Consider the following 18,696-nt stretch of genomic DNA (forward strand, 5'->3'; position numbering starts at 1 on the left):
AGGAGTATATAAGTATCAATTTCCTAGGCCATGGTGTACCTCACTTGGTAAAGTGTTTACTAAATGCTCAAGGGATGAATTTGATTCTCAGTACTATAAGAAATATCACTATGAGATTTTCCTATCAAATACTATAAAACTTGTGGCTGTGATGATATCTTGTTTGTACAAAAAAGCTTGCCTGAAGATCAGAGGACAAAGTTAGCCACAAGTAACCATAGAGGTCTAGAAGTCTGTACAGACAAACAGGAATTGATATGCCTAAATGGTGAGAGGAAGTGATAAGGTGGGAGGAAAAAGGAACTCAGTCTCTTTTGGGCTGGAAAGAGGTAAGGTGGCTGTGGTTTTGCTCCTTTGACTCTGATCTCTCAGCATTTTCCCCAATATCTGACCCTAGGTTTTTATTATTAAGACCTATTAGAACTTTTGCTACATATTGGTACCCAACTTAAAGGCAAGAATTCACAAAAAAGAAAGCCACTAGACTGTTGCTTTGCAGCCACCAGCGCAGACAAGAGCTCCACATAGGGCTCCTGCCCTGCCCTGCCCTGCCCTGCCCTGCTTGGTTTTCTTTTTTTTCCCCAAGCTTCTGAGAGAATTTGGGATTTTCCTGTTGTAACCTCTGAAAGAGTCTCCAGCTGCCATCCAAACTCCAGAAGCACCTGGGCTACAAATGCCATAGGACTTACGTGCCTTTTTCCACACAATCCCATGTGTGTTTTTCAGACAGCCCTTTCTCTCTCTCTCTCTCTCTCTCTCTCTCTCTCTCTCTCTCTCTCTCTCTCTTTCCCGTCCCTCCCTTCCTGCCTCCCTCCATCCATCCACACCCCCTCTCCTTGGACTGCTTCTCACAGCTCATGGCTACATGGCTAGTAGTCACAGCTGTCCTCAGTCAAGCTGTTCACTGCCTGTGTTCTCAGCTCAGACAAGTGCTGGGTGATAATCTTTTTGTACACTGTAAACATTTGTCTCTCGTGTTGGTTTTTAAAAAAAAACCTGATTGGCCAGTAGCCAGGCAGGAAGTACAGGTGGGCAACCAGACAAAGAGAATTCTGGGAAGAGGAAAGGCAGAGATGTAGTCACCAGTCAGGCACAGAGGAAGCAAGATGGGAATGCCTCACTGAGTGAGGTACTAAGCCACGTGGCTAAAAATAGACAACAATTATGGGTTGATTTAAGTTGTAAGAGGTAGTTAATATTAACCCTGGGCTAATAGGCCAAAAAATATGTAATTAACATTAAGCCTCAGAGTGGTTATTTTATAAGTGGCTTCGGGACCAGTAGGACAGAGAATATCTGTAGCAATAGACATGCTATGTCTCATAGTACTGATATTGTTGGCAGATTTGATAAGACAATTGGGATTTCTTAAAGCAAGGGATTAGTTAAAAAAGAGTTCTTTCCCACATTAAAAATTGGGAAACACTATGGAAGGATTTAGGTCTCTGTATGATAATGCACTGGACAGTTTGAAAATGGAACAAATAAATGAAAAGACAACTAATTTAGATGGGACTTATGTAATATCAATTATAAACATGTTTTATCACTTTTTCTTTCTTTTTCTTTCCTTCCTTCCTTCCCTCCTTCCTTCATTTCTTTCTTTTTTATTTTTAATTTTTTGAGACAGGGATTCTCTGTGTAGCTTTAGCTGTCCTAGAACTAGCTCTTGTAAACCAAGCTGGCCTCAAACTCGCAGAGATCCACCTGCCTCCCAAGTGATGGGATTAAAGGTATGTGCTACCACTGCCCAGCTCCAGATTTATTTTTAACAACAAATACAGGAGAATTCCAAGACCTGAAGTTTCTCTGTTGTTAAAAGTCATTGCACAACCCATACAGGTTTGTCCATTAACCATTTTAAAGGTAGGGCTGTTGGTGTCTCTGAAAGATCAGCAGCTGTTTTGCCCTATTCTTGAGCAACCTGAATGTTCAGTGACTGTTCTTTATAATACCTTCTAACATTTCCCCCCAAACGAACATTAATATATGGTTTATTTCTGAGATTGGAAGAATGTTAATCTGAGTATTTCATTGCTGTAACAAATCGTGTCCCCACAAATTCTTTGCTATGTTTTTATAAGATTAAAACATATTTTTAAAGTTTTTATCATTATATTAATAGTCATATAGAATTCTAGAAAAAGGTTTCATCTGGCTTCCTGTACATAATTTTAGGGTTGAGTCTCTACCAGGTAACTAGGAATTAAGTTTCTGTACTCTGAATGTACATAAAAAATATTGATCCTTTAACCTCTCTGAGATCTGCTCTACATGACATTTAAAATGTTTAAGTGTTCTGCAGTGAACCAAGACAATGCCTGACAGTGACATTTGAAGTCTCCAAAAGGAGGATGGCTAATTTCTATCAGGGGGAAGCAGAACATGTGGGACTTAGAAGGTTGAGTTGGGGGAAGGACAGAGAAAGAGAGCAAGGAAAGAGATATCATGCTAGAGAGAGTCATTTTAGGGTTAGTAAGAAACCTGGAACTAGGGAAATTCCCAGGAATCCACAAGGATGATTCCAGCTAAGACTCTATGCAATAGTAGAGAGGATGCCTTAACTGCCCTTCCCCTGTGAGCAGACTGATGACTATCTTAATTGTCATCATAGAATCTTTGTCCAGTAACTGATGGAAACAGATGCAGAGATCCACATCTAAGCACTGGGTGGAGCTTTTAGAGTCCAGTCAAAGAGATGGGGAGCAATAATATGAGCAAAGGAGTCAACAACATGATGGGCCTGACTGACCCTCGCTATTGGGAGCTGACACAAGCTAGTGGGAGCTCACTGACTCTGGACTGACAGCTAGGAACCGACATAGGACCAAACTGGGTCCTCTGAATGTGGGTGACAGGTAGCTTGGGCAGTTTGTGGGGCCACTGACTATGGAACCAGTATTTATCCCTAGTGTATGAACTGACTATTTTGAGCCTGTTTTCTGTGAAGGAATACCTTGCTCAGCATAGATACAGGAAGTGATATGACTGAGCAGATAGAGGAAGTGATAAGGCAGGAGGAAATAGGAACTCAATCTCTTTCAGCAGGGAAGTTGAGAGATAAGGTGGACATAGTTTTGCTCCTTCTTCTCTCTGATCTCTCAGTATTTTTCCCAATATCTAACTCTGGCTTTTGTTATTAAGACCTATTAGAATTCAGGCTAAATGTGTTTAGGACAAGGAATTAAAATCTCATTTTTCCCAAAGTGTAAGATTTTTATACAAATATTTCAATCTTCTGTACCCAGTAAAATTTGGTTACCCAAAGGCCCACTTGCTCTCTTATAGAAATTTGATGCCATGGAATAGTGATCCTGTTCTCCTTAGAGCAGAGACCTTTCTCCTTCCTCCTTCATCTCTGGTCTGCCAATTTTTTTTCTGACTAGACAATCGAACAGACTGTGAGGTCAGTGCCCAGTCAATGGGGAAAAGATACAATCACCACTTTCCTTAGAATAAAACCAAGATGCCCTTCCTGTCTCAGTGTGTTTGCTCTTCCAAGCACACCCTCTTGATCAAGAGTAAAGTTTGCCTTGTCCAGACACTTCAATTGAGTGACAGTCTCTTTCTTTGCAACACCGAACATATTTCTATCAATACTGATCAGAATATATAGGTAATAATTTCCTAGGTCTTATATTATGCTACAGGTTACATGATACTGCCATTGCTGGGACCTTACATAGAACTCTTATTTCTTTCTTTTCTTTCAATTCACTATAATTACTTCAAAATAAAATTTAAAATAAAACAGTCCTAAGTATAAGAACCTGACATGGAACCTACATCTGCCTGACTCTTAATGTGTTCTATTTCTCTGCTAGCTAATATCATACTTATTACAACTTCTTTTATTAAAACATATACATAAGTGCAGCTTCCTAGAAGGAAGAATAAAGAAGAGGTTTATCTCAGGTAACATTTAAAGAATTTCAACAAACACTTGATTAAAAACTTTAAAACATAGACTCCTTCTATTCAGAGCTATAGAGATCAGTTGTTTGAATATGCTAATGTGGTAATGAAAGAACTGGCAGTCAGGTAGAAAGTGACTGCAGAGAAGCCTTGCTACCTTGACTGGAAGCCTGCCTCTTGCTGGTGGTAGCTCTGGAATGTTCTGTCATGTGGCCTTGTATGCCTGAAAGTTAACAGCTGTGCCTCTCTTCTCATACCAGGCCAACAAACTGCACAGCAGAGAGCTGTAAATAGAGCCATTACCTGTACATTTGGTATTTCTTCCCATCCACCCAGGATCTGCCTGATGAGCCAGCTCATGTGAACACAGACAAATTACAATCATCACAGCCAGAGAGGTAGAAGGGTAAAGCAGTTGATTTTTATCTTTAGATTTAAGTCATCATAATCATGTACAGTAATGCAACATCTGTGAGAAAACTACACATACAGGGAAAGGCGTGATAAAATGAAGAAGAAGCAAATAGTGACTTAAGGATGTTTTCCTAACAATACTTTGTTTTATGTCAATAAAAATTACCCAATAAATACTTTATTAATTGATTAAATAAATGATTTTTAAAAACCAAAGCCAAACTGCTTCACTGTATCACGTTCCCAGCACAGAATATGCTATTATAGGTACGATAAGTTCAATTCTATAAAGTTCAATTTAACACATATACAGTTTGACTATCTCTTTCTTATTAATTTTTTAAACTTTTATTGATTCTTTGTGGATTTCACATCATGTTTTCTGACTTTGCTTTTCTCCCTGTCCCCTTGCAGCTGTCCTCTGTCCTTGTAACCCTCCCTCTAAAACGAAACAAAATTTAAGAGAAAAACAAAAATAAGAAAAAGAATCTCATTGTGGAAGCTGTAGTGTGGCCCACCAAGTCACACAGTTACCTTTAGTACATTCATTGTCATTTCCAAGGGTCATTGGTCTGGCTCAAAGCTTCTGGCTTCCTCTGGCTCTCAGTTGTCCTGTGTTACGGAGGTTGTGCTGTTTTGGATCCATAGGTCCATCCCCTTCACATGTTCTAACAGTCCATAGACAATGTGGACGTTGGGGTGGACTAACTCATAGCCCTCGTTATGGGCCTGGGTGGAAGTTGAGTTGGATAACCTACCAGCTTTCGGCATCCTCACCACCAGGGTGTGAGCTCTCTGGCCCTGCCTTGGCTAGATCACCCAGTGCAGCCTGCAGCAAGGCACAAGAACAGTTCTCCCGCTCTCAGGTCCTCAGGCTCTCCCACCAGGACCAGCTCTTTTGCCCAGGCTGGTACAGAACCCTCACTCCCAATTGCTGTAGGAGGAATATGAAGGGGATAGGTAGATGTAAGGCTGTCTCACCTGTACCCCTAACAACATGGTCATCTCTAATGTGCTGCCCAGGTGGGGTGCAGGACCCACTCTCCTATGTGCTGTAGCTGGTGAGAGGCAGGGCTGATTCTCTCACTCTCAGACCTCAGGGCCAGCTCTGTTGCCTGTTGTAGGTAGCAAGGGGCAGAGGGGAGAGCGTATCTTCTCCTTACCTATGCTACCACATGGTAGATAACAGAGGTGGGGAGGTCAACTCTCTTTCTCTCACACCCCCAGGATAGGCTCATCTACATTCCTAACCACAGGGTCAGCTCTAGTATGCTTGAGTACATGCCGGAGCCTTCTTCCCTGGATGTGGAAGGCGAGTTCTACCCTAAGAGCAGGGCCAGCTCTCTTGCTGCAGTATCCAGAGAGGGGCAGGGCCAGCTATCCCAGGGCCAGTGAAGGACAGAGTTAGCTCACCACAGTGTGTTTCCAATGACCACTCGTGATAACCCAGACCATGTGCATCAACACAGAAACCAATTACAGCAAGACCATGGACCCAGACATGGTCCTCGGCAGCAGTTCAGGCCCAGACATCACCATGGCCTAGGGTGGCAGCACAGGCCACCCAGATCAGTATGGTCATGGCAGCAGCATGATCTTCAGACATGGACAATGATTACGGGTAGCTGACCAGACCCTACTCATTTACACGACCGCCACTGGTAACAGAAGCTGTAGACATCAACTGCTGTTGTAGGACTATGAACTCAGGCATGGCCCTCAGCAGTAGCCCTGACTTGAATGATACCATGGCCCCAGATAATGGTGTTGGCCACTCAAACTGACTTCATCCTGGTGACAGAATAGCACACAGACACCACCATGATCACAGGTTGTGGTCTAGACAGTGGTCATCTGTGTGGCCTTTAGTGGCAACATGCCAGGGATATCAACACAGACCCCGGCTGTGGCAGGACCACAGACCCAGACACAGGTCTAGACAATAGCCTGGGCCCAGTTGTCTCATGGCCCCATGTTGCAGTGCATGCCACCCAGGTCTGCATCTCCCCACAGCAGCATAGCCCTTGGACACCAACAATACCCCAGGTGGCAGCCCTGACTATCTCTTAAAAGCACAAAGTCAAGACATTGCTTTGGGAGGTGAAAGAATAAATTAAAGGGTACCAGTTTGCGCTTCATGGAGAGGAAAAAACACAGTTAATAGAACCCAAGAAAAGTCATTGTTACTATCAATTTAACAAGGTAAATTCAATGTTATGTTAAATAAGGAAAAAAAAGAAGCAACTAGAATCATTGGCTAAAAATTTCAAAAATAATACTCGAATGTTGGTGGTACATTTACAAAAACCTTTAAATCTTAAATATTTATAATTAAAGTTTATACACTTATGGAAAGTCTGGCATAGTTGCTCACTTACTAACCACAGGGATACCTAACCCGAATTCTGTACCCGTGTTCATGAGATACTTTCCAAGACCCTGGTTTCTCCAGAGGCCCCATTGATCAGAGTAAAACAGCTTGAAACAAAAAATAGAAACAAAACAAACATGGGATCTACATATAAGGAAGATCTGAACCTGTGAGATGACAGAAGGAGAAAAATCAAACCTCCACAAAAAAAAAAAAAGGAGCTAGACTGGGTAGAGAGATCAAACAATCCACACTCCTTTTTGAATAAGAAATGACATCTCAAAGAGGCAACAGAAGCATCAGAGGAGAAACAAAGCAAAGAAGCATTAGAAGATGAATACTGAGCTTTGGTTATGGCAAAACTTGTACATACAAAGCGACTGACATGCAATTCTGCAGGAAGAGCAAGATCACAAGACTCCCAGCCTTCCTTCTAGACCCCAAGATCTCTGCCACATGCTGAATCAGGATCTTCCAGTTCTTACTTGTTCACCTCCAAGTCTTGTTCCTACCACCCTGTGTGGATTTACATCACCTGAGGTAACCTTGAGACAACACTGAACTTACCTAAACCCTGCACTTCTGGAAAACAATGGCAGTTAAGCAATCCCACCCATTCTCTGAAGTTCTGAGAGATGCCTAGCTGTAAATTAGCATTATTCCTCTTGGCTTGCAGAAAACTCAGTGGTGACCATCTTGCAGTCTCTGCTAAGGCTGACACAAATGACAGTCCAAATTCCCATTCTGTTGTCTTACAGAACTTTCTGTCTCCATTTACCCAGGTTAAGCCTGGGTCAAAGACTCCACCAAACTCAAATCCATCTTCTCTCCTTGTTCTAAACCCCTGAATTTTAAAACACATGATTAATGAAAACCACCACTAGCTAATGGCTCCTGTAAGAAACCACCTGTCTAATACCATCATTCAATCCCCCACAGGCAAAGCTGTCTGTACTTCTTTTACATCTTTTTTTCTGCTTGAACTTTTCAGATACTTAAAGATCTGCTAGGTCAAATAGTTCTTCCTATTTCAGTTCTCTTCGACTCTCCATGGTCACCATCCTCTTCCATTAAAGAGTACAAGATTAAAGGCTGCCTTTATCTAAATCTAGACCTACTATTGCTTGACACTTTCAACCTAGAAAGGGGTTTAACTTTCTAAAACACAAATCATAATTCCCTCTTATAGAATCACAATTGTTACAACCTTTTGATATATAACAACACAAGAAAATATATAGGAGACAAGAACAACGTAACTAATATGCTGTCATATTTCCTTCAATATTCAAAAAAGAAAATTATACATTAAAATATACCAGTAAAATGCATTTTATAATAAAAATGAAAACTTACAAATAAGTGAGGTTTGAAATCAGTAATAATTTCTACACATTTCTCTTTTGGCTGATATAATCTAATTGTATCTTTAGGACTTACTAAAAAGAAAGAAGATGCTAGTTGAACTACTACTTCTCTTTAACTCAAGCATGAGACCAGTAATCATATAATTACTAAAATTCTTTCTGAAGAACTCTTTATGACAGTTTGTTACTTCTCCATTAGCCCAGGGATCTTAATCAGATGCATAAAATAAATTCTCAATAAAATCATAAAGGAAAAGACAAGGCATTTCTATACCCATAGAGTATAGAAAATGTTTAAAATCATAAAAACATAGCAAAGAAAATACAGAAAAGTAAACCACTCACCCGCATTGACTATTGCGTCCACCTCTAGCAATGTGATGTCACCCCTGTAGAGAGAAACCTTTTCACTGAAACTTTTCTTCATTTGTGGCGTTTCCTGAGTGTTTTCTTCTGTAATAAAAAGAGATATATATTAAGGGTAATATCCTAATTTAATCAAGATCTTTTTGTGTACATGTATGTGTGTCTTCATGTTAGGGGGTGTATTACTGTTCCATGGTGCCTGTGTGGAGGGCACAGGACCACCTTCACTTTCCAGCTTGTTTTCACACAGTCTTTCTACCACTTCATGTGCCAAGCCAGCTGGACCTCAGCTTCTGAGGTCTATCTCTGCTTCTATCTCCCCATTATAGAAACCCAGACAGATCTGGCTATTTTATATGGGTTCTGATTCAGACTCAGGTTCTCATGACTAAATGGAAAGAACTTTTACTCACTAAGCCATATCTCTGAGGACTAAGCAACTACTTTCTAATCAGGACAACTATAAAGTCAATATGAAACACAGAGTTACAAAGGAAATTTAAAAATATATGTAAGTATCAGGGGTGTGATTTATTCTCTATTTATATTTTATTTTCAAGATAAATGCACTATCTATACCAATGGTCAGGTGGAAGTTTTGAGCAACTTTGGGCAATATCTTTGATCACTAAGAAAATTAACATCAATTTTATTTTGATGCTATAATTTGAAGATGAAATTATGTTCTATTATACTCATAAGGAATAGAGATGTGTAACTACGGAAAGAAAATATATTTCTCAGTGAAGGAGCTCATTTCTACTTTCCCCTGTTACTTAAAAGGACCATATGAAACATTTATTTGACCATTTAGGTTCAACTCTTTGCTACCTTTAAAAAAGATGTCCCTCAGGGTAGAACACCTCAAAGAGAAGAAATAAATTTGTGAAAATGTTCTTTCCTTACCACATTGTATCTAACCTTTTGCTCTGTAAGGCAATGTTACTATGCAAGAGAAATAGCACCATAAAACACATGGAACCAGCAAGCTGCTCTAAAATCTGACGCATTGTTACGTACTTGAGAGAATTTGAATTGTCACTTATTTTAAGACAAAGAAACATGTCTTAAAATACACAAAGATTATATATAAAAATACCATATTTTAGAAAAATATTTATAAACTTAAGTATTTATGAAATATGTATATCTTTTATAGAGAACTATAATGCTATCCACTCACTAAAACATTCTCAAGTGAGCATGTAATCTTAAAGTATTTGGGAGATAAGAGGTTTTGAAGTACCTAAATTGTCTTTGAGACTGTCCTAGCTTGGTTTCTCTCTTGCTATAATAAACACCATGACCAAAACCAACCAGGAGAAGGAAAGGTTCTATTTCCTCTTACACTTACAGTCCACCACAGAAACTGAAGCAGAGACCAAGGACGAACACTGATAAAGGCTTGCTTTCTCTGACTTGCTCAGCTACTTTTGTTAAACAGCTGAGGGTCCATGCCAAGGCATCAAACCACCTACAGTGGGTTAGGCCCTCCAGCATCAATCACCAATCAAAAAAATACCCCAAAGATATGCCCATAGGCTAATTGACTGGAGACAATTCAATTGAGATTCCTAATACAGCAAGACCATGAGTTTCACATCCCGTCAGTTAGTACTCTTAGGGCGTTTAAATTTAAAAACCCTGATTTCCAGTTAAAGTTTACTGGACTACAATAAATATCTGATGATTTCTGCAGACACCCAAAGTATCTGCATCAATGAAAATCTATAAATTACAAGACTTCTCACTGAAGTTAAGTGTCAGAACTCCAGTGGGTATTAAATTAGCAAGGACTTCACAAAGAAAACAGAATTTATTTGTATTTTAGAGATGACAAATAGACTTAGAAGCATTTCCACTTTTAAGAAATAGGTCTATAAAATTAAGCCCTTATTTCCCTGTGGAGTGTTTTATATACACCACTACATTTGTAGTGGTGCTGTTAAGTTGCTAGATACTGGCAGGATTCGAGGACATTAAGGCTGGACCCCTCCTTCATAACCAATACCTTATCAAACCAATAGCTGAAAATGAAGGAAGCTAAGTACTAGTCAGAGGAATGGAATGTGACTTGAGTCCTAACTCTGGCCGTTAGAGGAAATGTGACATTTTGAGCCTCACAAAATGACATTAATTATTAACCATTTAAACTTGGATCCAAGTGCTGGGATTAAAGGCGTGCGCCACCACCGCCCGGCAGAGGCAGGCGGATCTTTGTGAGTTCAAGACCAGCCTGGTCTACAAGAGCTAGTTCCAGGACAGGCTCCAAAACCACAGAGAAACCCTGTCTCGAAAAACCAAGAAAAAATAAAATAAAATAAAATAAAATAAAATAAACTTGGATCCAAGAGCACTAAACTTTACAAGATCACTGTATATCATGAGGTTTTTGTGGTTTTAAAAAAAAGGGATTGTAGATTATATCATTTGTCCATCCCTCCCCTCACCCTTGTAAGGGACAATCCTAACTGGCTTGTCAATTACCTGGACAGAAAAATGCCCCCCCAAAAAAGTTGCCAATTCAAGAAAATTTAAAAGCTATATTTTAAAAAATGTATAAAATCTGCTTAAAATGAAAAATTGTCACAATTCTCTCATGGATAGAATCATAGCCCTGCCGATATGAATTCTTTGACTTCTTCCTTTCCTACTTGTATCTATTTTATTTCCTTCTAAGTGGTCTAGCTAGGACTGCAAGCACAATATTGAATAGGGCTGAAGGGAATGGGCGTCTTGTTACTGATGTTAGAGAGACTGCTTTGAATTTTCTCCATTTTGCATAATGATTACTATCAGTTTGTCATTTGCAGATTTTACTGAATGGAGTTATAGTCTCTCCATTTCTAGTCTCGCCAAGTCTTTATTTATGAAGAGGGGTTGGAGTCTGTCTTTCTGCATCTACAGAAATGATCACATGATTTCTTTCCTGAGTTCACTTATGTAAAAAATAATATTGATTGACTTCCATGTGTTGAAAATGATTGTATGTCCAGAATGAAGGCAATTTGATCACGGTGTTTTGGTGTGTTATCGCGTCAATTTGCAAGTACTATATTAAGAAACTTTGACTATATGTTCATCACGAGATCAGTCTATAATTTCATTGTTGCTGTTGTTGTTGTGTCTTTACATGGTTTATCCATCATTTAAAAATGTGTTATTTAGTCCCATGAATCTGTGTATTTCTACAGTTTTTCTTGCTATTGATTTCTAGCCTTACTCCACTATGTTCTGATAACAGATATCCTAGCTCTTCTATATTTGTTGAAATTAGAATTGTGCCAAATATGTGATATACTCTAGAGAAAGTTCTATATATTTCTGAGAAGAATGTGAATTCTTTAGAGTTTTGGTATTCTTCTGTAGATGCCTGTAAGGTATGTTTGATCTGTGATGTGATGTCATTTAATGTTTCTTTGTTTGGCTGGGTTTTTTGTCTGTTGTTTGGAAGGGGGGCTGACTGATCTAACGGTGATGATAGAGTATTAAGTCACTATTAATATATATGGATTAATTCATGTCTTAATATTTAGTAGAACATATTTTATGAAACTAGATGAGGCTGTGCTTGGTGTGTTTATGTTTAGAATTGTATTATTTTGACAGATTGTTCCTTATCAGTACGAAGGGACATTCTTTATTTATGCTGACGAGTTCTGGGTTGAATTCAATTTTATGAAATATTAGGATAGCACTGTCCATGTGCTTTTTTGGTCTTATTTCCTTAGAAGACCTGTTTTTGTCCCATTCCTTTACCCTAAGATGTGTGTGACTTGGAGACAGCAAAAATCAAGAGTTTGCTTTCTAATCTAATCTTCTAGTTCATGTCCTCTGATGAGTGAATTGTTAATCATTAATATTCAGAGTTACTATGGACTGGTATTAATTCTTGCCATTTGTGTGTTTGATGTTTCCTTAGTCCTCTCTTAGCAAATGTGTTGGCCTCATTTATTTTTCTCTCAGTAGCCTCTTTGATGTGTTTATTTCTGACCTTAATCTAAAGTATTTACCCCAATATGCTTTGTAGGACTTCCTTGGTGATTACAAACTCCTTTGGCCTGCTCTTGTCACAGAAAGTTGTTCTTTCGCCTACAATCAAGACAGACCAGGGTACTTGGCATATTCAGCTGGGTTGGCAGTTACCACCTTTCAGAAGTCTTTTCAAGCCCTTCTTACTTTCAAAGTTTTAACTGAAAAGCCAGAAGTTATTCTTATGCTTGTCCTTATATGTGCCTTGGCCCTTCTCTCTTGCAGTTTTCAGTACGTAATTTTGTTCTGTATATTCAATGTTTTAACTATGATATGATATAGGAACTTCCTTTTCTGATCCCATCTATTTGGTCTTTAATGTGCCTTAATATTTGGATGAAGTTCTCTTTACCTAGGTTTTAGACTTATTTTCTATGAACTTATTTAAAAGATTTTATGTGCCTGTGATATGAAATTCTTACTCTATATACCTACAATTTATAAATTTTGCTTTTTTTTATGATGTTCCCAAGTTCTTTAATGTTCCATTCATGTTTCTTTAAAATTTATCATTGATCTTGACCGAATGATCCAGTTCTTTTACTTTGTCTTCAAGCTCTGAAATTCTATCTTCCATATAATCCTTTAGTGTGATATTTTGTGTTTTAATAAATAAAGCTCACCTGAAGATCAGAATGCAAAGCTAGCCACACTAATCAGCCATACAGGGCAGGCAACGGTGGTGCATGTCTTTAATACCAGCACTAGAGAGAAATATAAGGCAGGATGAGACAGGAACTCGATCTCTTTTCAGTCTGAAGATTTCATAAAGGTAAGAACTCTCTAGAGCCTTGGCTGCTTGGCTTTTTTAATCTTCAGCTTGATCCCTAGTATCTACCCCTGGGTTTTTATTATCTGTGTTACAATTCTTCCACTGATAAAGTTTTCTGCTAAACTTTTGGCCTACTGTTTTTCTTCTCATTTCTATCATCATTTAGGTTTTTTCAGTTTGATTTTTCTTCAGTGCTTATTTTTATATAATGTTATTTTTGAATCTTCAATTGACTTCCTCATTTCATTCAGCTGTTTGTGTTCTCTTATAATTTCTTTGTGCTTCCTTTGGGTTGTTTCATATTTATAATCATTCTTTTAAATCCTGCATCGGAAATTTCACCTAAGCCCATTTTCATCAGTGACTATTATTATGAGATTGGTCATTTCCGGAGGAAATGAGTTGTCTTGATTTTTCATGTTACTTGTGTTTTTCTGCCATCTGGAGTTAGATTGTTGGTTAAGAATCTTGTTGTTCTTGCTTTGGGTTTCCTCTTTTATTTCTGTGGAGGTATTTGCAGTCTTCAGAAGAGATCAGGTTATAATACACCAGTAGTGATACTTACATCCATTAGATTGGTGTCCAAGGCATTAGACTATATTCCTAGTCCACCCCATGGGCTGAGTACTGTCTGCTGGAGCAGTCACTATGAAATGGTTAACTCACTTTGATAACAGGGCAGCAGTTGATACAAAATAAACACTTTTAAGTACCAATTATTTTACAGAGGAAGGAGACCTCAATAGTATAATACACATTAATCTGTTCATTACTGGGTATGAGTAGAAAGAAAAAGAAAGACGCAATCATAGTGAGATCAGTGATTGGTGTTAGATTGCTAGACAGGAGGTAGAGGAGGAAGACACAAGAGTTGAAATATTAGAGAGGGGGAATAGGGGATAAGACAGACTAAAAACTGAGGGGTGAAGATATGCACTCAGATATCACAAACCATGCCAGCTTCTAGGCTTTAGGAGGAAAGTAATAGCGAGAGGGGAAAGTAAGAGTAAAGAAAAGAAAATGAAAGAAGACAATGAGACAGACAAACAAACAGTAAAACGTGTGAACAGCCTGATACATTGACCACGATTATTATACAAATAAGGATAGTTGTAGGGGTAACAAAAGTAAAATGGAGCAAAATAATGATGAAATCAATGGCCAGTGTATTATTTATTACAACTGGAGACCTTCTGCACTGGCTTCCTAGACATGCTCCAATTTCTATTCTAAGTTTACTTTTACCAGTCCTGTTCTTCTCTTAGGGATGGTGTAATTTACTTCTGTGCTTTCTTATGGAGATAGTTGGCTCTGAAGTTCTAAGGATCTAAGAAAACCTCCACCTAGAGTTTCTGCGGTCCTTCTGAGTATGCAGGGGGTGACTGTGAAGCGCCTGGAGAACAATGCAGAGTTTGTACTTGATTCCCATCACCTCCTGATTCCCTATGGGGCATTGATGGCAATCCTAGCAATGGCTGTCACTGACAATTGGTCAAAATTTACAGCTGGAGCAGAGCTGCATTGGTTGCAGATGCAGCAATGAAACTGGGGTTCTCTGATAGAAAAAATTACTGGAGTATTGACCAAGTGGATCCTAGAGACTGAAGGACCAGTTAGTGAGGTAATAAAATACCCATTCCTATTGTTTAACTAACCATAATGAGCTATTTTTTCCAACATGACTTTGATGCTACTATCTTGCTTAGAAATTCTCTACTTTATTGAATTTTTTACCCACCTCTTCCATGTTCCTCCATCCAAAATACCTTACTGAGATCCTCTCTAAGCCATGCCTTACTACTTCCTATCTCTCTAGCTGTCCTCAGGCCTCCAAATCCTGTATTGTTAATTTTGGTCAGCTAGTGGCTAGCTCTACTCTCTGGTTCAAAGAAAGATTTATTGTCAAGATGTGACCAAAATATCACACAACAGTCTGTAGTTTTGTATTTAGGGGAAGGACTCCATAAGATTTCGCTCCCTCCCCCCATAATGTTGGCAGGTCTGTGTTGTACTTGTTTAGGCAGTCACGCTATTGAGGCACCATGGTAAAGTTTTTGTCATTTTTAGGAGAATCAATCTCACGGCAGACTTCCTGATCCTCTGGCTCTTACAGTCTTATGGGCCCTCTTCCAGGATGTTCCTTTGGCCTGTGATGGGGGTTCTGTTTTAATTGTATCCAATGGGGATGGGCACCTATGATCAGTTGTTTTCTGCATAGTAACCAATTGGAGTTTTCTGTGATGGTCTCAGTCTGCTACAAAGTGAAGTTTATTTGATGAGGGTTGAGAGTTTCACTTGTCAGTAGGTACTACTAACGTGTAGTTAGGAATTATGCTAGGTAATTAAAGTGACGGTAGAAGTCTGTCCTCTAAGAACCATGACCTCACTAGCTTTGTGCTTGCTTTTTTAAAATTTTATTCCTCTTACTAAGTTTGAGCTATTTTGTTGTTGAACTTTTTCATTAGTGAAAAATCATTTTTAGTAAATATTTAACTCATGCTTATGTGTATGTATCTGTGTTCACAACATGTGTTTATAATTACCCTGAAGCCAGAAGAGACTCCTGAAACTGGAGTTACAGTTGATTATAAGCCATCCAAAGCGAGTGCTGAGAACTGGACTCAGGTCCTCTGTGAAGAGCACCAAGTCACCTTAATAACTGAGGTCTCTCCAACCCCAGGAATTCTTTTTATTTGTTTCCTTTGCCTTTTAAAATTCTTTTCATCTTTCTCTCTCACTTTCCCCAATAATATTCTTCCTCACTCTTCTTTTTTTCTATTACTTAATCTTGCTTTTTTTATTTTTCCATGCCCTGCCTCCTTCTTTACTGTATTTAATTAATACCCTCACTATTACTCCTAAGAAATTTTTTAACTTTGTAGTTTTTCCATTTAATTTTAATACTATTTCTAAATGCCATTTTGACTGATGTTTTTACTATTACAATAACAGTATTTCTACTATTGGTAGTACTATGGACTCAACCTCCATGATTAGACTACTCCATAAGACCATTCCCAATAAATCCAGAATAGTTGTCTAAATCAACATATATGCAAATCACAAAACAGAAACATGAAAAATATAAGGCAACAAAACTTCTCCAAAATATTATAACCCCTCAAGTACTAGCTCCAAAGTTCTAAAAGAGATAAATCATCAGAGGAAGAAATACAAAAATCTTCTGGTAAACATGATCTATGACTTTAAAGGGGACTGAACAGCAGATGGATCCAATTCAGGACTCAAAAATAAAAGTCAGAAAAATAAGAGAAATACTGGCAAAATGAATGAATATATCAGCAGTGTAAATGAAAAGGTCAGCACCATAGAAGAAAATAAATCATGATTTTGAAAATGAACTAAAATAAAATCTAAATGTTGGAAATGAAAATTTCAATGAATCAAAACGTAAGATATAAAGTATGATCAATAGACTTGACATTGCAGAAGAAATATAAAGGATATGGGACAAAGGAACAAAGTCAATGAAACAGCACGTTCAAACATCAGAACAGGAAGAGAAAAGCAAGACTACAACGTCCAGTAAATCCTGGGTACCACAGTGACAAGACAAATAAAACCCTATGGGATTCAAGGAGCTAAGACGTAGCTAACATCGTAGAGCATATATCCAATGAAATTATGGTAGAAAATTTCCTAAAGCTAGAGATGTAGACAACCAAACACAACAGGCATTTAGAAATAGAATATGAAATAGACATGACCAGAAGAGAATCCTTTCATGGCATTACAGTTATAAGCTATATGAACAGCTACAGAGACAGCTCTGTAAAATGAATAAAGCACTTGTCATAAAAGCATGATGACCTGAGTTCAGATCCCCAGAGCCCACTGAAAGCCAGACACAATGGCATAAGCATCCATAATCCCAAAAAGTCTCTGCAGCTGAAAAGGGTAAGAGGCAGGAGAATTCCAGCTAGCCTGGAAGAGCCACTAGTAAACAAAAAAAGACCATGGAAGGACCAACACTAGAGGTTGTCTTTTCACCTCCACGTGTGGGCTAAGGCACATGTGTATCTGCACACACACACACACACACACAAACACACACACACACACACATTCTGCTTTTCTGTACTAATATTTGGAGTTGTTTTAACTACCCTAAGGCACTTAATGAAATTGAGGCACATGGAGATTTAGAAAATTACCCTGGTCACAAAACTGACAGAGCCAAGAGATATCTGAGCCCAGTAAGTCTGATTCTAGAAGCAATGTGTTTAGTGAATCACGTCTCATAGTCAAGTTCAGCCTCACAAGGACTTTTTTTAAAGGCACAAATTCTATAAATAAAAGCATTCTCTGGGGCTGGGGAGATGTCTTGGTGATTAGAGTGCTTGCTACAGACGCATAAGGACCAAGTTTCTTGAATAAGACTCTAATTTCTCTGTGTGCTAAGTTAAACATTTAAAACACTAAAAACTGATTTCTTTTATCTCTAGTACACTACTCCTACTGCTGTGAAGGCAGCACTTAATTTTCTTCCAGATTTCCTTAAATATTATAGTGATAATTACTTAAATAGTACAATTACCAATCTTGGTTTCTCTTTATTCTCAAATGTTCATTTCTTAGTAGTAGTATAATTTATTAACTGAACTGCACTTGGCACCAGGGCAGATGTTTTATACAACTTAAAACATATAACCACTGTTCACCAAATACCAGCAGAAAAAAGTCAATGGCCTATTGAATCACTAAGTAGGGTTGGACAGAAGCTCAAATAGAAACAGACCCGTAAAGAAGTTCTCAAAATAACCTTGGCTAAACTAAAACTGTGGCAATGGAAACAGGAGAGAAGAATGCCAGGAATAATACTCTAGAGACACACCTACAAAGAATGGGGTCCTGTTGGAGGAGGGAAGCCAGAAATTTCCAGGTATATTTGCTGGCTTCTGTTCTAGGTTAATATTAAGAAGAAATGTAGGCAGGAGAGGTCATATGGAAAGGAATATAATTGTGTCAGGATTGATTATGTTAGCTCCAAGTTTCCTACAGAATGTTCATATATATGAATTATCTGCTCAAAAGAAAGATTCAGGCCTGGATACTTGGGTTTAGGAAATGGCAGATGGTAATGACGTTGGGTGAGACGTCATTGAGTAAGAGCAGAACTGAAATTAAAATGCTGGATATGGCAACCTTTACACCTCCGATGAATGGATAGTACATGAAAAATACACAGTAAACAACTCAGACAAGAAAATGCAACCTAGAAAAAAATGATCAAGAGCTTCACATGTTACAGTCAAGAATCAAGGCAGAAAATGTTCTTCTGGACATAACCATCACAGTATCACCACTGACCGTCATAAGGATTTCAATAAAGACCAAAATATAAACATGTCTACAGCTGAGCCTAGATGCATGACATGACAGAGAAGTAAGGTGTAAAAATCTATGTCCCTAATAGACCACACAAAGTGAACTTCCAG

The 18,696-nt window shown here is 38.4% G+C and overlaps 1 protein-coding gene across 4 annotated transcripts in view; it reads right to left on the reverse strand.

Annotated features, from left to right (window-relative positions):
* Macrod2 (mono-ADP ribosylhydrolase 2) overlaps nt 1-18,696 on the reverse strand; it is a 1,907,927-nt gene that overhangs the window by 1,840,615 nt on the left and 48,616 nt on the right. For all 4 annotated transcript variants that reach the window (XM_041670251.1, XM_041670250.1, XM_041670249.1 and 1 more), the window contains exon 3: nt 8,413-8,520. In XM_041670251.1, the coding sequence (XP_041526185.1) occupies nt 8,413-8,520 (108 nt within the window). The remainder of the gene's footprint in view (nt 1-8,412; nt 8,521-18,696) is intronic.

Source organism: Microtus oregoni, unplaced genomic scaffold, assembly GCF_018167655.1.
Source record: "Microtus oregoni isolate MIOR12 unplaced genomic scaffold, Mior012 000020F_ref0000438, whole genome shotgun sequence".
Classification (NCBI taxonomy): Eukaryota; Metazoa; Chordata; class Mammalia; order Rodentia; family Cricetidae; genus Microtus; species Microtus oregoni.